Source organism: Rhinatrema bivittatum, chromosome 8 (assembly GCF_901001135.1).
Source record: "Rhinatrema bivittatum chromosome 8, aRhiBiv1.1, whole genome shotgun sequence".
Taxonomy (NCBI): domain Eukaryota; kingdom Metazoa; phylum Chordata; class Amphibia; order Gymnophiona; family Rhinatrematidae; genus Rhinatrema; species Rhinatrema bivittatum.
The window spans coordinates 210478473-210498999 of record NC_042622.1 but is presented as its reverse complement, the minus strand read 5'-3'; the positions used below and the strand labels follow the sequence as shown (position 1 = coordinate 210498999).

General features: G+C 46.3%; 1 protein-coding gene across 4 annotated transcripts in view; it reads right to left on the bottom strand.

The window, feature by feature from the left end:
- Positions 1-7307: 7307 nt before the first annotated feature.
- Positions 7308-20527, bottom strand: part of LOC115097274 (septin-4-like) — a 128351-nt gene continuing 115131 nt past the window's right edge. For 2 of the 4 annotated variants that reach the window (XM_029612943.1, XM_029612942.1), the window contains exons 8-12: positions 19217-19318; positions 18684-18780; positions 16749-16911; positions 13832-13922; positions 7308-10583 (exon numbers count right to left, since the gene is read on the bottom strand). In XM_029612943.1, coding sequence (XP_029468803.1) covers positions 10527-10583; positions 13832-13922; positions 16749-16911; positions 18684-18780; positions 19217-19318 — 510 coding nt within the window. In that variant the 3' untranslated portion in view covers positions 7308-10526. The remainder of the gene's footprint in view (positions 10584-13831; positions 13923-16748; positions 16912-18683; positions 18781-19216; positions 19319-20527) is intronic. The other 2 variants (XM_029612944.1, XM_029612945.1) reach the window with 1 other exon arrangement.

Here is a 20527-nt window from a genome sequence, read left to right as displayed (position 1 = left end):
TCGGGGCAAAAATCTGCGAGACAAATTGATTCATACTGATCTTCCAGTGCCGCGGGATCCTGTCAGTGATGTTGGCCATCAGCCCTGTGGCAGGTGTACGGTTTGTGCTCATACAAGTGGTATGACCTGCTTTATGCATCCCACCACGGGTAAAATGTTTCAGTTACGGTCTCATTCCGATTGTACCACGTCTGGAGTAGTCTACATTATTACTTGTCCCTGCTCTTTAATATATGTCGGGAAAACATCTCGGATGGTAAAGACCCGGATTATAGAGCATTGCTCCAATATCCGTTTGCAGCGAGAGAAGGAACCTTTGGTTGACCATTGGATAACACAGTCACATTCCCTTTCTGATCTCTTTTTTTGTGTCATTGAAGTTGTTTCACGTCCTTTGCGGGGAGGCAATTATGCTGAGATTTTGGGCAGGATTGAACAACGCTGGATCTTCACGTTAGACACAGTGGCCCCAAAAGGTCTAAATCGGGAAATCGAATGGTTTCTATTTACCTAGCAGGTTAGGCTAGTTTACTGCTTTGGTGCACTACAGGAACGGGAACCAATGGATTCATTTCTTTTACTCACGTGGTTCCCCTTCCCTGTAGTTTTTGGCGCCTTTGTCTCCTTTAAATACCTGTCAAATTTGAAGGGCATTGCGCTCCCTGTCACTGTCAAAACGCTGCTGTCAGGTATGTTATGTTTTTGTGGAACTTATTATGGTCGGTTGTAAGTCCCTCTGTTATTCTGACTTTCTGTTAATTTGTTTATGTTCTAGCTTTTGTGTGAATTCCAGCGGTGGCGATCCCCCCCGATGCAGCCCGCGGCGAAACACGGGACCGTGTCGGGGGACACCATTAAGCCGGTGCTCGTATAACCTTGTGGAGTTGCCATATTGAAAAAATAAAAGACATCCTGTTTTATAAGACTGTTTGAATCAGTTTTGTCAGGATTACACATCCTCCTGCACTATATGTACATTGCGATATTGCTTGAAGTGCAGTACTTGCTCATTATTTGTTTTGTGGTCTTGGATAAATAGTAAACATCCCATACCAAAACAGCACCAATTTCCAGCACTTAAACAGTAACCACTTACCTAAGAAAAGGCAACACTGAAATATTACACCAGGCCTTAAGACACCAATACATCTCCTATTAGGAAAACGGACCAAGTCAGGCTGCTATAGAGCCCTACACAGAAACTACACGCCAGCAGAGAATCTCACCTGAATCACACGTGCTGACCCTCACCTAACAAAGAATAAAGAGACCAAAACGCATAACTAGAAGCATGCAGACAAAAACTGAAACAAATCAAGAAACATAAAATCAGTAGCAGTAAAACCATACTAATAAAAAGAACAGATTTTTTTCAAAACAGCTGAGTGGAATATCCAATAATTAAAAACTCATAAAAAATTTCTAGATACCAATAAAATATTTCAAAATAGCAGACAAAAAGACCCAATAATGAAAAATAAGAATACAAAAATTGTTTCCTCTGCATACCTGGGAACGTTTGATATCCAGGTCTCCTGAGATTGTTTTGCATTAGCAGGAGAAGGGTTGGTTTGCTTGGAACTTTCTCCTCTCTCTCAGTCACATACCAGCGCTCTCTCTCACACTGGCTCTCAATTACACACCTATACACACATGCTCTCAGTCACTCACATATACACATGCTTTTTTTCTCTCACTTATATAGGCTCTTAATTACACATTTACACACATGATGTCTTATCTTTTCATGCTTACACGCGCAGGCTTTCAATCACACACATGCATGCTGTCCTTTTCTCTCACACACACTCTCATTCACATGCTTACAAACATGCTCTCTCTCTCTCATTTACACACAGGCTCTCAATCACATACTCACATGCTCCCTCACCTAAACCAGCTCTCAATCACACACAGACACATATGCTCTCTCCCTTAAACACACAGGCTCTTAATCATACATACACATGATCTCTCTCACACACAAAGGATCTCAATCATATACACATACTCTTTCACACAAACAGGTTTTCAATCTCAAACTTACACATATAGGTTCCCAGTTGTAAACTTACATTCATGCTCTCTCTCTCACAGGCAGGCTCTACTCTCTTTCACATATACAGGCTCTCACTCACACACATACACACACTAGGGATGTGAATCGTTTTTGAACGATTAAAATTATCGTCAGATAATTTTAAAATCGTCCAAAATCGTTAGATACGCGAAACAATACAAATGCCCCCGATTTATCGTCAGGGGCATTTGTAGTGTATCGTTAAATAGGGCGCGGGAAAACCAGCACACCAAAAAAACCCTAAAACCCACCCGAACCTTTAAAACAAATCCCCCCCCCAAAATGTTTTCAATTACCTGGGGTCCAGTGGGGGGGGGGGGGTCCCGACGTGATCTCCTCCCGCTCTCTGGCCACCGCTGCGTTGAGAAATGGCGCCAGTGGCCCTTTGCCCTTATCATGTGACAGGGCAAAGGTAGCGCCGGCGCCATTTTGTTTCCTGGCTCCCGACGTCACGCATGCAGGAGATTGCCCCCGGACCCCCGCTGGACCCCCAGGGACTTTTGGCCAGCTTGGGGGGGCCTCCTGACCCCCACAAGACTTGCCAAAAGTCCAGTGGGGGTCCGGGAGCGACCTCCTGCACGCGGGCCATATTGCCAATCTTCAAAATGGCGCCGGCGCTACCTTTGCCCTCACTATGTCATATGGGCGATACGATTGGCAATACGGGACCGTATTGCCAATCTTCAAAATGGCGCCGGCGCTACCTTTGCCCTCACTATGTCATACAGGCGACGGTCACCCATATGACATAGTGAGGGCAAAGGTAGCGCCGGGCTCCATTTACCACTACTTTTTATTGCCAACCAGTCTTTATTTTAAGGCCCATATCAAGAGAGCCCAGTTTGTTTATAAGTCACCTATGTCAAAGGCCTAACTGAATTCCAAGTACCCCACATCTAGTGCTCTCCCCTGATCCAACTCTGGCCACCTAGTCAAAGAAATTGATCAAATTCATCCAGCAAGATCTACCTCTGGTGAAACCCTGCTGCTTCGGATCTTGTAATCCAGTGAATTCCAGAAACTGCACCATCCTACGTTGTAGCAAGGATTCCTTACTTTACTCACCACAGAGGTCAGACTAACTGGTCTGTAGTTTCCAGCTGCAAAGAGAAACCACATCTGCCTGTTTCCAGTCCTCCGTAACTACTCGCGACTCTAAAGAAGCATTGAAAAGTCAGTCAGCAGAGCTGCCAGAAGCTGTCTAAATTCCACCCAAATCCTTCCGTGTATCTCATCTGTCTCCATTGCTTCATCTACTTTAGCTAGCTCTTTATGAACACACTTTTCTGAAAACTGTTTGAGGTTTACAACATTTCCAGTCTTATTTATGTCCATTTTCTGTGCTACTGGTTTTTTCTGTGAATACTGTACAGAAAAATCTGTTAAGCAATTCTCCCTTTTCCTCATCATATTCCTCCCTTCTCCTCTGCGTCTTACACATCTTCTCTTCATCATCATATCCCAAAAAAAAATCTTGTCCCTCTTTTCCACTGCATCTGCCACTTTTTCTTCCATTTGCGTCTTTGTTCTCTTGATTACTTTCCCACCTTCTTTTAGCTTCTTCAGATATTTTGCCTGTCGTCCTCTTTCTGAGATCTCTTGTAGTTTATGAACGTCAACCTTTTGTCCCTCCTCTTTCCAGCTACTTGTTTAGAAAAACCAGAGTGGCCTCTTTTTCCTATTACCTTCATTTACTTTTCTAACAAAAACATGAGTTGCCTTTACAATATCTGCTTTTAGTTTTGCCTACCAGTCTTCTACTTCCCTTAGATTTTCCAGCTAATGCCTCCTTAAGGTATTCCCCCATTTTAACAAAGCTAGTTTTCCTGAAGCCTAGGACTTTCACCTTTGAATGGACCTGTATTCTAATGCTAAGCCACACCATCCGGTGACCCCTGGATACCATGACAGCAGAAATGCTGACCCCATTGCCAGGCACCAGGTCCAGTATCGCTCCCTCCTGGGTGAGTTCCGCCACCAATTGACAGAACAGTTCTCCCTGCAGAGAATCCAGGATCTCCCTGCTTCTAGAAGACATCTCAGCCAGAATGTCCCAGTCAACACCCAGCAGATTGAAATCCCCTGGCAATAGCACCTCCCATTTCATAGCATATCCTCCATAATAGCTCTGTCCATTTCTTCTGCCTGCAAAGGCGGTCTTGTCCATCATGGCAACATAGACAGATGTTCCATTCCCTCTTTCCAGATGAACCCACAGAACCTCCTTCTTATCTCCTAAGCCCTGCAGTCCTGTTACTTTCACATTATTTTTTATATAGAGTGCCACTCCTCTTCCCTGTCTTCCTAGCCTGCCCTTCCTGAATTGGTTACAGGCTGGAATAACTATATCCCAGTCATGGCAGTCCATGTACCATATCTCCATGAAAGCCACTACATCCAAATCAGGCTCTTCTATGACTGTCTCTAGATCTGGGACTTTATTTCCCATACTACAGGCATTAGTGTATATATATATATATATATATATATATATATATAGCTTTCCAGATGTTGCCATTTTTTCCCCATTTCTATACAAGTGTTTAATGTTTTACCTACTTTAGGGCGTACACCTACCCGAGGGCATCTCTTACCTATCCCTGACAATCCTAGTTTAAAGCCATCCTTTAAAGACACCTTGCCCCTCTCCTTGATAGGGGTAAACATCCCTGCTTAGCAGTCCCTGGAATGCCATTCCATGGTCCAGGAAGTTGAAATACTCTTCTCAACATTTACATTTATTGTATTTCTTGATCGCTCAACACGGTACTGGCCTGAGCAATGAACAATAATACATACATAATATAATCACATCATAAAAACAATATAAAAGAGATTAAAACAATAGAACATACTTTAAGTAAACTTAATCTAAAAAAATTAAACTAAAACACAGTATATACTACACCATCTGCACAACCATTCAGTCATCTCCAGAATGGAAGCCACCCTGCCTCTGCTTTTATCCTCAACCGGACAAATTCAGGCATAAACCATCTGTGCAGTTATCTGCTTCACTCTCTCTCTCACAGCCATGAAGTCCTTCTTGACATGTGCCAGGGGATACCTAGTAATCATTCATGCCAACATGGATAAGCAGCATCGGATAATAATCAATAAGCTTGATAATTCTCAGCAATCTCTCTGCAATATCTTGGATCTTGGTGCCTGGCAGACAGCACACCTCCCGAGACAGCACTTCTGGTCAGCAAATGGATTCCTCTTTACCCTTCACCAATCACCACTATCCCTTGCTTCTTAGACACATTGGGGTAGATTTTCAAATGTACAGGCGGGCGTACATGTGCGCGCCACCCAGTGCGCGCACATGTACGCCCAATTTTACAACATGCGCCCCCAATTCTTTTAACTTACCTTTTGCGCCTGCTCTGGGCACGTGTGCTTAGCTTCCTTTCCATCTTGGGATGGTCTCTCCACTTCCACTTCTAGGGCTGCATTCCAGTTCTTCAGCTCAAGTGAAGGTGGTTTCCAGATTCTCCTTCCCCTTCACCCTAGATGCCTCAAGAAGCAGAGTGAGAAACCGGTCATCACTGTTGAGGATGCTTCCAGGTCTCGCTACCTTCTCATCTCCCCCGCTCATTTCTTGATTGAGGTGACTCCCAGGCATCCTTCACACAGAACTGGTCTCTTGCTATGGACCAAGATATCCATCTGGATGGAGGCAGAAGCAGCAACCATAGCGGCAGCTTTGTTGACATGATTTGTCATGGCAATGACCAGACCAGGAATGCTGGGAGGGGGAAAATAAAAAAGGTGGAAACATCCCTAGGTAGTTGGAAATGAATGCTCACGGTTCCAGATCTCCGCTCTGACTCTGAGTGAGTTGGAGGCCCATAGGAGCAGGAGGAAGCTGCCAGGTCAGAAAAGGATGCTCAACTCTTCTTCCCTCATAACTATCTTCCACTCACTCAGCTGCCTTCCCTGCATGCAAGCATTGAGAGATGGTGAGAATCTGTGTGCACAGTGAATCGGGTCCAAGGCCTGTATGACTTAGTGAGCTACAGTCACAGCTGAATTTAAGATTATAGAGCCCATAGTCAGAAATCGGACACGGTGGGGTTTTACCCCTGAAAATCAGAGAGCAGCATAGGGAGTTGGGGTTTTTGGGTGCCTTCAGTATTCGGCGCCCTAAGCATGTGCCTCTGTTGCCTATGCCTAAATCTGGCCCTGGCTAGTCGAGTGACATTCCCATGAACCCTTTATACATTCCAATCCCATTTCATTTTCTGCAGAGAAATGAGTAAGAAACCTGTTCTAAACCAACTGAGAATGCAAAATAAACTATTTTCAGCTGTCTTCAAGCAACTGAATTTAAAACTGGTTTGAAGTCGGTTTCACACTATGCTCCTCATCATGAGGAACAAGCTCAGCCAGTCCTGGGTTGTTTTTTTTATTGGATTCAGAGTTTGTAATTCTGATTTCCCTAAAAATGGCAGGTCTACAAGTCTGAAATGCAATGGAGCAAACCCTGGACTGGCTGAGCCTGTTCCTGATAACCTGGGGCCACCTGGTAACCCCATTTCAAATACCCTGGGGAGAAAGGTAAAGAAGGTGATCATATTAAAAGTTGCATGCACCGAGATGCAGGTCTGCATGCCATGAAAAAAGCAGGATTACATCTGTATTCATGCAGTGAGACTGTATCAGCCTGTCCTTCTGCACAGGGAGCTCAGTACGGTCACCCTATAGTTAAGGGAAGCCAGCGCTGCTGTGTGGTGACGTTCCGGAGTCCAGGGAAGATCGAGGACCAGCAGAGTGGCAAGAAAACGCATCTCCCCCTCTGCCAGGGCACAGGCCCGGCTGTCTCTGCTCTTCCAGGCCTGCACGTCGCTTTGGTTTTCTGAGCCCTAAGCATGGATTCTGTCCCGGCTGGCCCTTTGTTTTCCATTTTTAGCATTCATCATCAAGTGTCCCGGGAACATGAACTTTCTAGTTAGCGTTCAGTGGTATTCACATTCCTTCTGTGATGTTATCGGACATTCTCAGAAATGCAGCCTTTACTGGAATGTAAAAAAAAAAAAAAAAAAAGGTTTTCCTCTGTTTCTCACCCGCCTTCCTGGTTTCGATCCCTTTCCCTCTTATCGCTCTCCTTTTCTCTTGCCCTTGCTTTCTCTCCATATTTCCCCTTTTCTTGCTGTCTCACCCCACTCACTCTCTTTCGCTCTGGTTCTTCTTTTGCCTCTGTCTTACATTTCGGTGTCACTGAACAGACACAGCCATGGACTGGGATTAATTACATTTATTTGCTGAGAACATTGTGGAGGGGTAAAAATATTTCCACTGTTGATGTATAAGAATTTATAGTTTTAATCATATAGTTTAATAAACATATTTGTGACAATCATGCAAAGATACAATGTACCTTCTTGTAAGAAAATAGAACAAATGAAGAGAAAATATAGCTTTAGTCTTTTTTTGTTGCACTCAGGAATGCGTTTCACAAAATGTCCTGCTCCTGCTAGCCCTGCCAGTCTGTGAGAAAGTGCAAGTGTGTGCCAGGATGTGCAGAAATTTTTCTCAACTCCTGCACAAACCATATGTGATTCAAGACCTGGATTAATGTCTAATCAGAGAACCCCAGGAACTGTTCAGACCAGGAATAGTGCAGCTAAAGATTCAAATGAGACAGGCCCACCTCGATTCCCAAACTTCCATATATCAATGCCCTGAGTCAGCCAGCCTGAGAAGTGAAAGAGTCTCTCTCCCTGCACAAATCCCCCCAAGCCATCCAATCCTGGAGGTGAAAGGCTGTGTGTCTCTGTGCCAATCCCCTGAGCCATCCAATCCTGGAGGTGAAAGGCTGTGTGTGTCCCTGCGCCAATCCCCTGAGCCATCCAATCCTGGAGGTGAAAGGCTGTGTGTCCCTGCGCCAATCCCCTGAGCCATCCAGTCCCAGAGGAAGAAAGCTCTGTGTCCCTGTACTAAGGCCCTGAGCCATCCAATCCTGGAGGTGAAAGGCTGTGTGTCCCTGTACCAATCTCCTGAGCCATCCAGTCCCAGAGGAGGAAAGCTCTGTGTCCCTGTACTAAGGCCCTGAGCCATCCTATCCTGGAGATGAAAGGCTGTGACCTTGTGCCAATCCCCTGAGCCATCCAATCCTGGAGGTGAAAGGCTCCAATGATCCAGTCCAAAGAGTGAAAGGCTCTATATCCCTACACCAATCCCTAGAGCTATCCAGTCCTACAAGTGAGAAATTATATATATTCTTGTGTTAACCCCCAAAGTTACCCTGGACAACAGGTTCTGCATCCCTGTAGTAATCTTCTGAGCCATCCAGTTCTGGAGGTGAAAGGATGTATATCCCTGTCTAATCCCCCGAGCTATCCAGGTGTAGAGGTGAAAGGCTCTCTGTATCACCATGCTCATCCCCTAAATCATCCAGTCCCAGGGGTGACAGGCTCTGTATCCTGAACACATCCCATGAGCTATCCAGTCCTAGAGGCCATGGGCCCCGTACCCCTAAACTCCTTTTCCATCCAGCCCTGGAGATGATAGACTCTGTATCCATGCACCAGTCTCCTGACCCCATCTAGTGATAGGCTCTGTATCCCTGAACTAACCTCATGAGCCATCCAGTCTGGGTATCCCAGTACCAGTCCCCTGAGCCATCCAGTCTTATGGGTGAAAGGCTTTATAATCCTGTGCCAGGTAACCCTAAAAGGGACAGGCTCTTTGTCCCTAAACCCATCCTCTGTGCCATCTGGCCCTTCACGTAACATGCTCGTTGTCCCTGTGCCAGGGCTCAGAGATATTCAGCCCTAAACGTGACAGGTTCTGTCTTCCTTTGCCCATCCCCACAGCCCTTCAGGCTCTGAATCTCTACTCCAATTTTATTAGATAGTGACTTAAAATGACTCCATATTTCTACATTGCATGTAAAAAGAGATCTTAGAGACGCTTGTGTCGTGCTGCCTTGTGTCAGTTTACAGCTTCTCAGTTTATCTGCAAAAAGAAATCTCCTATTATATGCTTATTTTGTATTGACAAGGGATTATGAGATTGGGGACTGTGCTCACAGAGGCAGGAAATCACAGCACGAACTTCTCAATCTATTTTTTACCAAGCAGTAACTGAGTGTGCATTAATCTGATAATCAGCAGGCTGAGCACATGTAAGTTGGAAATCACAGGAGCCACCAAACACCAACCCCAAGGTCTCACAGGCTGGCTTTACGGATATTGTAAGAGCCGGTGTTCCACCTTCCCATCACCTCATAATCCGCAAGAAACAGAAATTCAGGGGCCTGCCTGGCTATCAGGACAGGATGGGAATGCCGTAAGTATGCGGAGACTGATTTTCCCTGGAGGCCCATGCCAGCCTCTGTTCCAGCAGAGAACTCTGCCCTGGGAAAGTTGAGTGCTAGGAGCTTCAGAAGGGAATTACCCTACGTCTTGGGGAACTGGACAGAAGTCACTTAGGGAGGAAGGTGGAGCAGAGAGCCTGGAACTGGAGGTAGGGGCGGGGAGGCCAGAATCATAGGAATGCCAAGTGGGGAGAGAAAAGACTGAAGTTGGAGATAGGCTGGGGAAGAGATTAAAATCGGAGGTATATCGGGGGATGGGTGAAGTTAATGGAATCAGAGATACAGTGGTGGGGGTCGGGGGGGGGGGGGGGGGAGAGAATTGAATTGGAGGTATATACCAGGGGGCAGAGAGAGGGAGAGGGGAGAAGACTAATCAGAGGTCTGCTGAGGTGGGGGAGTTAGGGTTAAGGCATCTAATCTTCAGGACCAGGCAGTGGGGTGGCGAGGGGCAGAGGCTGTGATGAGCACAGAGCTTAAGGGGCACCAAAAGCTGAAATCTGTCACTGACAGCAGCCCACTCTCTGTTTCATCAGGGAGCTCTGCCACGTGGGGAGGATGAGGCAGGAGGCAATCTTTACCAAGGGGGGCCTGGGGCAGCAGGGGCCAGCCTCTGCCTCCTCAGGGAATTTCTCTAGCACGGGGAGTGTGGGATTCATATTCTAGGTTTACTAATGCTCATGAATTCATCAGTGTCCTTGGACTTAGCTTTCCACGAGTGACAGGAAAAGTCAGCCTAGGCGTTGGCAGCTGCAGCTCTCCCACTTTTCTAAATCCTTCTTGGCCAGTCCCCCCAATTCTCAGTGCGAATGCATCCGAGGGACATGAAGCCATGTCATAGGGTCATCCATCTTAGGGCTCCCTTCCGCACTGCACATCTACTGGTCTGATACCAGAACCGAGAGCTCAGAGGCCTCTCCCGCCTCCACTCTCCCTAGGTGGCACAGTGGGAGACGGCTATGCTTCAGTATCTCCTAAATCGTTAGTGGCAAAAAAGTGCTGAGAAGCTGGAAAAAGGAACATGTTCTCAAGATAAGGTGACAGGTGCGGTGTGGAGACTGGAGCAAGCCTGGCCCTGATCCATGAAAACAGTCTTAAGTCTCTGCAGAAGTGAGGAAGGGATGGCTACTGCGACTCCATCTGTCTCTGGATCCTGTGCAGCATCTCCTGCATCCGCCGCAGCTGAAAGAGGAAAAAATAGTCATCTCCAGTATCAGGCTGCTTCAAGAACCCAGCACACAACTCAGGCTACACCAGTGCCGGACCTGCTCTGGAACCCATTCACCAGTCCAGGCTGCATCCGTGCCCAGAAGCAGAGAACGTGATGCCAACTAAGGACTGGAAGACCTAGCTAGGCTGCCCAATTTCCTTCCTGGTGCAATGCCATAGATCTCACTTCTTCCCACACAGGGATCCTCTGTGCATATCCCAGGCCTCCTTGAATTCTGTCACTGCTTTTGCCTCCACCACCTCTTCTACGGGATTGTTACGTGCACACACCACGCTTTCCATGAAAAACTATTTTCTGACGTTACTCCAGATTCTTCCCCCGTGGAGCCTCATACTGTGAATTTTTTTTTTTTGTTCTAGAACTTCCTTTCCAATGAAAAAGACTGGCTTCATGTGCATTACTTATACCATGAGATATTTCAATGTCTCCATCATATCTCCCCATCGCTTCTTTCCTCTAAGGTGCACATATCTAAGTCCTTAGAACTCATGTCAGAAGCCTTTTGGTGCAGACTTTGCACTTTTTCCATAACTCTTCCCCGAACTTCTGCCTACATCTGGTTTTGCTTCCAGAGCAGGACCCGAGACTCCAATGACCTGTACGGAGGCAGTATCACTTCTTCTTTTCTCGGATCATGCACGCTAACATTCCTCTGGCTCTGGTCACTGCCTTGTTGCACCCTTTCGCTACCTTGAGATTATCAGATATGATCACCCCATACCTCCTCCCCTATCACGTACTGTTCCCTTGGATTTCCGCAACCCAAATGCATGACTCTATATTTTTTTGCACTTATTTAAAAGTATTTATAAACCTCGCTATTTAAAATTCTAGGTGGTGTACAATAAAAAGCATACAAAAATATAGTACAGTGTCATGCATAAATGACAAGAACATGCATATTTAATGCTAGCAGGGCCAGATTAATATATCTGGTTCCCATAGGCAGTGGGGGGTGGTAGGGGAGTCAACAACGCCAATCCTCCACTGCAATGACGTCACTAGAAGTAGGGGGATGTGAAGGAGAGGGAGGCGAGGTGTCCAAGATGGCCCCCCATTTCCTCTCCACTCTGGTCCTCCACACTTACCTGAGCCGCGGCTGCCCTCCCACTGCAGCTTCAGCAATAGCAGCAGCAGCAGCACTTTAAAAAGGAATTGCAAGATCGGGGGGGGGCCTCCAGCCTCCCATTGTGCTCTCAAAGCCCTGCGGTGCCCCGCCCCCTCCACCCACAGAGGATTCTAGTTACTACGGAAACCCATGCAAGGGGCGGGGCACCGCAGGGCTTTGAGAGCGCAATGGGAGGCTGGAGGCTCGCGGCCACATTTCCATTTTACAGTGTTGCCGCTGCTGCTGGAGCGGAGGAATGCTGCAGCTCAGAGGCAGGGTCCAGACAGAGGCATGGAAGCAGGCAACACTCTGGTACCTAATAAAAATTTGGCATGGAGGGAGTTACCTATGTCTGAATCCAGGCCGGAATGCTACCACAGCGCAACTTGTCCTAAGAGGTTCTCACCTCCAGTCTACAGTTTGAATCATAACTGCTGCTACTACTAGTAATACTATTTAGCATTTTTAGAGGGTTACTAGGCATACACAGCATTGTAAAGATACAAAGAAGCATACCTGGGAACTCTCTGGATTTGACTTGGAGACTCAGGGTTCAGAGGTCAGCCTCCGGGTCTCCGGGAGAGTACCCAGGATCTCCGAGGTCCTAGAGATCACCACCTCTGCTCAGCTGCAGCCTTTTCCCCTCAGTCTGTGCAGAGGGAAGGGCGGGCACTAGGACGGAGTCCGAGGCAGGAGGAAGCTCTGCTGCCAATTCTCTTCCTCTGGGCTGCTGATTGGTCCTCGCTATCACAAGGAACCAATCAGCAGTGAGAGGCTGGGAAGACCTGCTAGTCCTGCGTGGATCAGGGTAAACAGATGGAGATGTGGCAAGAGAAACTGTACACATGGTGTAATAGAGTGAGAGATTCAAGGGGGTGGGGGGAGGAGAAAAACTGAGTGTGTGCTGGGGGAGCCAGAGAGAGGAGAAAACTTGAGAACCTGTGTGTAAATGGTGGGGGTGGGGGTCAGTGAGAGGAGAGCGAGAGTGTGTGTAGGCAATATATAGGAAGAGAGAGGGCTGAATTAGGGGATGCTGAGAGCAAGGGGACAGGGGAGAAAAGGGCCGGGGAATGGGGAGGAGGAAGAGAAAGGGGTAGAAGGACCAGGGATGGCCGGAGATGGAGAAAGAGGACCCTGTGATGGGGGAAGGAATCCCGGGTGATAATACAGAAGGGAGGGGATGAGGAAGGGAGAAGGGAGTGCAGGAGAAATGGGAGGAAGAACGGTGAAAGCAGAGCAGGTGGGACGAATAGGAAAAAAGCAGGAGAAAGAGAAAAAGAAGGAAGAGAAGGTATTAAGGTATCTGCTGCTGAAGGAAAGCGATAAAGGAAAGGAGAGAGAACTGAAACAGAAAAGATAAATGAAAGAGGACAGCAGAGAGAGACAGAAAACAAAGAAATGGAGATAAGGACAGAGAATGAGGAAAAAAGGCTGAGCCACAAAAATCAAGCCACAGGCTGGAAACTATTATCTGATAGCGCGCATAAATTAAGAAGAAAGGAGTTGGGGGAAGGGGTGATGGAGTGGAAGAAGAGAAAGTCTGTACAGCCCGCCTAATCTCAGGGCGAGCAGGACTCAGAAGTCCCCAGGTATTGCACATACGAGTCAGCAGAGCTGCCAGAAACCCACTGGGCTCCCTTAATATCATGAGATAAATCCCATTTCACCTCATAGCTTTCTTGTCCACTTTCAGTTTGCTAGTTTCATACAAACCCTCTCCTTCTGTAAATGGGGAGGCAAAAATATTTGTCCAGTGTTTCTGGGGGTTTTTTTTCCTTTTCAATCTTTACACACTCCTCCTTGTCCTATAATTCCACCTTTGCACTTTCTCCTTTCACTGACATACTTGAAAAAAAGTCACCTTGCTTTCTGCCCTATCTTTTCTTCCAAGTCTGCCTTTGCTGTCCTGCCTACCATTCCTTGCTAACCTCAGCTTTTCCAGATATTCTTCTATCATCCTCTTTCCAAGATTATTTTACTTTATGAATGCTAATCTTTTATTCCCTTTTTGCGGCTAACACAAGAACCCAGCATACAACAAAAGGTTTTGCCAGTGACTGCATTTTCGTCTCTTCTCCCTCCCACACTTACCTCTTCATCTTTCTCCCGGATGAGTTTCTCTGTTTCCATTTCGTCTGTTGTCTGGATCGGGAAATCTGTTCCACTGTCCCTTGTCAATTTACTAAGAAATAAAAACAAAGTTGCATTTCATCAGCCATCCTGGGTGATTACATGATGAATGTCCTGTGTGATCCTAGCTGTTTCCTATGTGATCTCAACAGCTCTTGATATAATCCTCTGTAGAATCCAATGTGATCCCACCAGCTCCCCTGTGTGGTTTCATCACCTCCCCATGTGATTTAACTACCTTCCTGTGTAATCCCATAAGTTGTCCATGTGTTCCTTCCACTTCCCTATGTTTTACTGATACAATTCAATCTTGCTTGAAACTCTTATGGTCAATGAATTGTCCTTCACTACATGTTTAATCCTCCTCACATATTATCCTTTGCTTCAGACTCATCAACTAGCTTTATCATCTTCAACACCATTGACCATTGTCTCTTCTTGCCACTCTTTCTTCGCTGGATCTTTCTGGCATACCTATGCTTAGTTTTCTTCCTATCTGCCTATCTGCTCCTTCAGGGCTCTGGTCAACAACTGCTACTCTGCTCATTCCATAATCTCTACTGGGCTCACTTCTAGGACCATTACTTTTCTCTACCTACTTTAAGTCTCTGGATGCACTAATCTCTTCCTTTTAGTGTTTTTATCATTAATTTGCCAAGAGTACACAAATCTCTGTCATTCTCATTCTGCATCAGTCTTGTCCCAGCTGTCTTTCTGTCTTTTCACTGTGTCATCTGGAAAGCGTTCTCATTTTCTTATGCTGAATCCCACCAAAACCAAAGCCCTGTTCTATCCCTGCCTTGCCTGGCATTTCTCCTTCCTCTGGTTTCCTCGCAGTTGATTCTGTGCCTCTGTCTTTCTTCGACTGCTCAGTCTTCAAGTGACCATCAATCCTGATCTTTCTCAGTGCCCACATCTCGAATCTTCTACTCTCAACTCCCTCAGATTTACAAGTTCTGCCTCGCTCTTGCTTTCAAAGCTTGGCATCTTCCTCTCTGTGCTGTCTTCTCTGACTCAGTGTACTGCAATAGTATTCTTGTTGGACTTCCTGACTCCTCCACAATTCTGCATTAAGCAGTGGTTCCCAAACCCAGCCAGTCGGGTTTTCAGGATATCCACAATGAATCTGCATGATATAAAATTTGCTTGTTATGGAGGCAGTGCTTGCAAATTTTATCTCATGCATATTCATTATGGATATCCCGAAAACCTGACTTCCTGGGGGACTCCCAGGACAGGCTTGGGAACCTCTGATGTATTATTTTCCATAGTAGCTCTACAGAAATAAGTAGTAGTCTTTGCTATTCTCTCATCATGTCTTTTCCCTGCTCATTAATTGCCTCCCAGTTTAGAGCAAATTTTAAGCTTCTTGCCTTCATTTTTAGCACTTTGCATCACCATCTGAAAAGCACTTAGGCAGAGACTGAATCTGTCCATCTATATTATAACTTTTGCTAAGTTGGACTGATCAGCTGGAAAACTTGGTATGAAGGTGAACCATGGTCCTAGAATTTATCGTACTGCAAATGGTCTGAATGTGATGAGGCTGGGGTCGTTTACAGAAGGCTAACACTGAAAAGTGCTATGACATCCGTGCACATGCATGGCTTTGACTACGTGGTTCAATGTAACTAGGGTCTCAGTCCTTATTGCCTATCTGTGCTGCTGAACACCACCTTACTGTCTTGGCTCTGAATATTGTACTGCTCTCTGAATCCCTCATGAACCAAATAAGATACCTGTTGCTTTGGGCCTTCTTTTACAGTCTTTCATAGGTGTAAACTTCCTCCTAATGTCCAGGAGGTTGCATCCTTGGTGTTCTTCTATACTAGTAATCACATCTCTTTTTTCAGCAGGTTTATCCTACTACCTGATTCCCTTAGTTTTTATGTTCTGGGTTCAATATCACTTGCTCTGTTCTTGGAGACTTTTATTTTGTTGTAACTTTGTTGTAAGGCAGCTCGCTTGGGGCACGTAAATACATTTCACCAATTCCCCAGGAGATCCCACCAGCTGTCTGAGTGATGCTATCTGTTCAGGAAGGACAGGGTTGGTAGAAAAGAGAGAAGGAGAGCACTTTACCTAAAGAGTAACATTAAAGCCAGTGAAATGCAGGTAATTGACCCAGAATTACATTAGTGTGATCTCCAGACCGCCAGCACAGCAGAAGAGTTGAATGGATGCCTTTGAACGGAATCGGTGTATAAGTTTGAATAAACGGGGGGCTGCTGCTGGTGGGAGATTTTAATGTCAAATGTTGATTGGGGCATTCTGGCCACATAAAGAGCTAGGAGGAGGGAGAATCTGGACCGTTTTTAAAGAGACTCTTCTCAGGAACTGGCAACAGAACCCAATCGAGAAGAGACGACACTCGGACAAAATATTCAGAAACGGGGAGAGTGTCTCTAATGTCCCAGTAGGTGGTCGCCTACTGTAAAAGAAGTTCTAGAACAAGGAGTCACGAGGTGAGGCTGGGGAGGGGGGGTGTGGGGTCGGGTGAGACACAGGAGCAATATGAGGAAGAATTTATTCACAGACGGGGAGACGGATGCATGAAACAACCTCCCAGTGACGGTGGTGGAAGCAAATCCAGCAAAAGAATTCAGAACCGCATGGGCCAAAGATCATGAACGGCAGGGCAGAGAGAGAGAACCCGGAGATTTAGTAGTGGATCTGCAATTACTGCAACAGGAAAGGAAAATGGACAGCCAGGATGGACCCCCTGCAGTCTTTTCCTCTGCCATCTTATTCTGTTTCTATTACCACCTGCCTGTGTGACCTACTGACCTAGGCTGCAATCATGTGACTGCCTGGGGACGTGGGCGAGCTTGCGTCTAACGTGCAAAGCTGCCACTGGTCCTCTGCCTCTGACACGTACTTCCGGTTCCTCTCTTTCACCACCATGCGGGTCATGCTTTGAATGCACTGCGCCCGGTAGTTCTCGTAGTGCGTCTCTCGCGTCACATCCTTCAGGTCCTGCATGTGCGTCTTTACCAGCATCGTCCGCAGTTTTACAAAGTCGCTGTGAGATGGATTCTCTACTGCAGACCAAGAGACGGACAAGGGAGTTAAACAAGAGACTGTCAATTACCCCCCCAAGCCTAGCTTGGAATGAAACCCTTTCTATAATCTCTAATCTCACCCGGCAGTAAGATCCCTCCCATAATCCCTGACATTAAAAGAAAATGGATCCATCCATAGTTACTTGACCCCTCCCCCCCCACACAAATTTGTGCATGAGACTCTTCCTATAATCCCCTGACCCAGCTGAGAATGAAAATATCTGTCCTAATTAAAGGTGGTCAAACATGAATGCGTTACATCTACTTTCCATTTCATGGCTCAGTAGCAGGGTGGTGTGCTGCTTATGTGAAAGACATGGGTTCAGTTCCTAAGCCCAGTTTTTGCTCCCTGGGCTTGTCAGGGCTGGGGATACTTCGAAGGTAGCGCTCACAGACTCTGGGCAAGGGAAGGAGTCTCAGCCATTCCACCACAGAGAGACGTCTGCTGGCCAGACTCGAGGTGCAGGCGCACTGGGTTCTGAAAAGAGCCACAGCCCTGTGGCCGAGGCCCCTCGCTGCAATGGCTGGGCTGGACAGGAGAGGGATTATATAAACGCGGGCAGGGAGGAGGAGAAGTCTAGATGCGGATGCAGGCTCATTGATGCCATGTTTGCAGTCGGGGCTGATCCTCACTGGGCTGCAAGGCCCCTCCCCCTCCCCTCCGGAACAGGAGGCAGCTGCTGAATACAGTAGAGCCTGCGCTACTGTGTTAGGAAGGGACATGGGTAGAGACGGGATGGGCCTTCAGGTCTTTGCCTGCCACCAGATTCCCTGATAAAAATGACTATCACCGCTTGTCATTTGCAAACTGTGGGCCAGATTTTCAAAAGCATTTACTCGAGCAAAACTGGTTTTTGCTCGAGTAAATATACTTTACTCAAGTAAGTGGGCTTTTCAAAATTGCTACAATATATGCCATTGAATTGTCCATAGGATTTACTCAAGTAAGTGCACTTTACTCGAGTAAATAGCTTTTGAAAATTGCTACGATAGTATGTCACATTTACATGCGTAACTCCTTTGAAAATGACCCCCACAGAGTGCAGAACTCTTTTAATAAAACGTGTCCACTTCCTGAACTGTGAAATAATCGTTACGTTAAGGATGTGTTACTTTTATTGTGTAAACAGCACATAAGAGTCCAAGTGAACTAATCATGCTGGTGCATGAATTCTTACCTCTGTAGGGTACAGGTGTGTACGGTGTGTGATCGGAAGGCAAACATTAATGCTTTAAACTGACCTAAGAACTCCAGGACCGCAGAATGGTGAAATCAGACTGTAATGTCAACGGCTGAACTGACAAATGTTACAGAAGCACTTTGGCCCCAATCAGGTTTAAAAAAGGGTGATATGTAACCGGATCCTTAGCCTCCGGCTGTGGTGCCTTATGAGGGCTACTGGTCCCCGCTCTACCCATGGTGTTCATAGCATAATGATTCCTGCCATGGTGCACTGGTTCTTTTATTCCTAAGGTCATGTTCCACAAAGCCATGTACACAGAATGATGTTCCTGCACCTAACCTCACCTGGATCTATAAGGGCCCAGCAATCTCATGCTTTCTGTAAATGGGGAACTCTTAAAGAGACATCATCCAACATTACATGGTGCTGCCATGTTCTCCGATGGTACACTGGCCCTGATATACCTTAAGGGGTGATAGAAACTCAAAACTATGCAAAGAATCCCCTCCAGGGGTCACTCTGACCTGCAGAGATCTTCAAGATGGTCAGGAGGCTGCAGTCACAAACCTTCCACAACGCCCCAGGGGTAGAGTCGGCCTCTCACACGTTTGCCATCTATTTCCACCACAGTGTTACTGCCAGTCACAGCAAAGGGGATACACCTCTGCAACAAAACAACAGCATAGTGACCCAGAGACCCCATGACCTTTCTCCACCAGACAATGACATAGGGTCCTCTACTGATGAAATAGCTCTTCCCTGAATAGTGACACAGACCTACTCCACTCCTGTGGCCCCAGTCCCTATTCAGTAGACCCTATAGCCTCTATCTGAAAACAACATAGGGATCTGCACTGACCCTGTGACCTTTACCCATGACAGTGACACAACTACCCACGGTGATACTCCGGACTGTCAAAGGGATTGATGCTGAAGCCATGACCTTTCCCTCTTGGGCACTGACAGTGACCTGCGATAAACCAGACACAAATATTGACCCTCATAGCCTTTCTGTTGGATAGAGACATAAGGACCCACACTGTCTCCTGAAGGGACCCTGTGACCTCTCTCTCTCAAACATCAATACACAGTTCCCATACCTTTAACTCCATGTCTTGCTGTTTAAACTCCTCATCTTCATCAGAATCACAGTCTGGGAACTGGTATATGTTGATATGGTAGTGCTCCAGTTCATCTCGAATCTGTAGAAACCTAAAAATGTTACTCAGCACAACCGCATACACTTTCTTACCTCAATTATTGTTTTTCTGCGCCTACACAATCTTGTATATAACCTGTGTACACATCAATTGTCCCTTGTACCCCTGTACATAGCTTCTCCTTTTGTATCCACTCCATCCCCCTTCCCCTTCCTTAGTCTCGTCTACCCCCTCCCCTCCCTCCCCTTAGTTATTTATTTTACCTTTCTAGTTACTTACTATGTTACTTTGTTTGTTACACAATGTTCCTTGTAAAGGCTTTGCCTACATATTTTCGGTTGTAAGTTATCTGTAAACCGGCACGATGTGCAAACGGTTGCCGGTATATAAAACAAAATTAAATAAATAAATAAATAAATAAATAAATAAATAGTAAGGAGAGAAGGTGTTATTATGACCAGTCCTGAAGGAGTGCTGAGAGCAGAAGCTGCATCTGCTGGTGGGTCAGCAGGACTTGTGAGTATTGGCTTACCCGGGAAAGTTTGGGTTTAAATCTTGCAAAAAATTAATCTTGTGTGTAGTCTGAATGTACCATTATGTGCTGGGAAAATAGTTTGAGAGCTGAATTAATTCTGTGCGCTTTGCTCTGAAAAGCTGGGTCTGGGACAACCTCATTCACTTTTCTTCCTCCCTTACCCTCCCGGGTAAGGGAGGGTAAGGGAGGGTAAATGTTCCTCCCTTACCCTCCCAGGTAAGGGAGGAACATTTTTCTCAATAAGAGTCATTTAGGGATTTATATCAACGTGTAATTTTAGTAAATGACTAATTTTAGTCCTATTGCTGGTCACTGACAATAGGACACCTTAATCTGATTAAGCATACCCACTTCTTAAATGGCTTTAAATAACTTTTAACAAGTCAACAAAATTGTGCAGACAGAGGGCCAGCAGCGAGATGGAGGTTATCCAGACTTTTGTACCGGGTGCCACATGTATGATTATCTGTCTGTTGGTGAGAGGTTATACGTGTGCACCCGGTGCAAAAAGCTCCTGGCTCTCAGGGAACGAGTCCAATCTCTGGAGGTCCCTGGAGGAGCTGAGGCAGACAGAGGGGTCTGTAGCTGAGATCTTCAGGGCTACAGCAGAGGGATCCCAACTCCAGTCTGACAACCTCTGAGCTGCTTTGGAAGAGTAAGGTCCCCGTGGATGGAGACTGTCACCTTGGCGTGGCAGGAAATAACCCTGTTGCTGG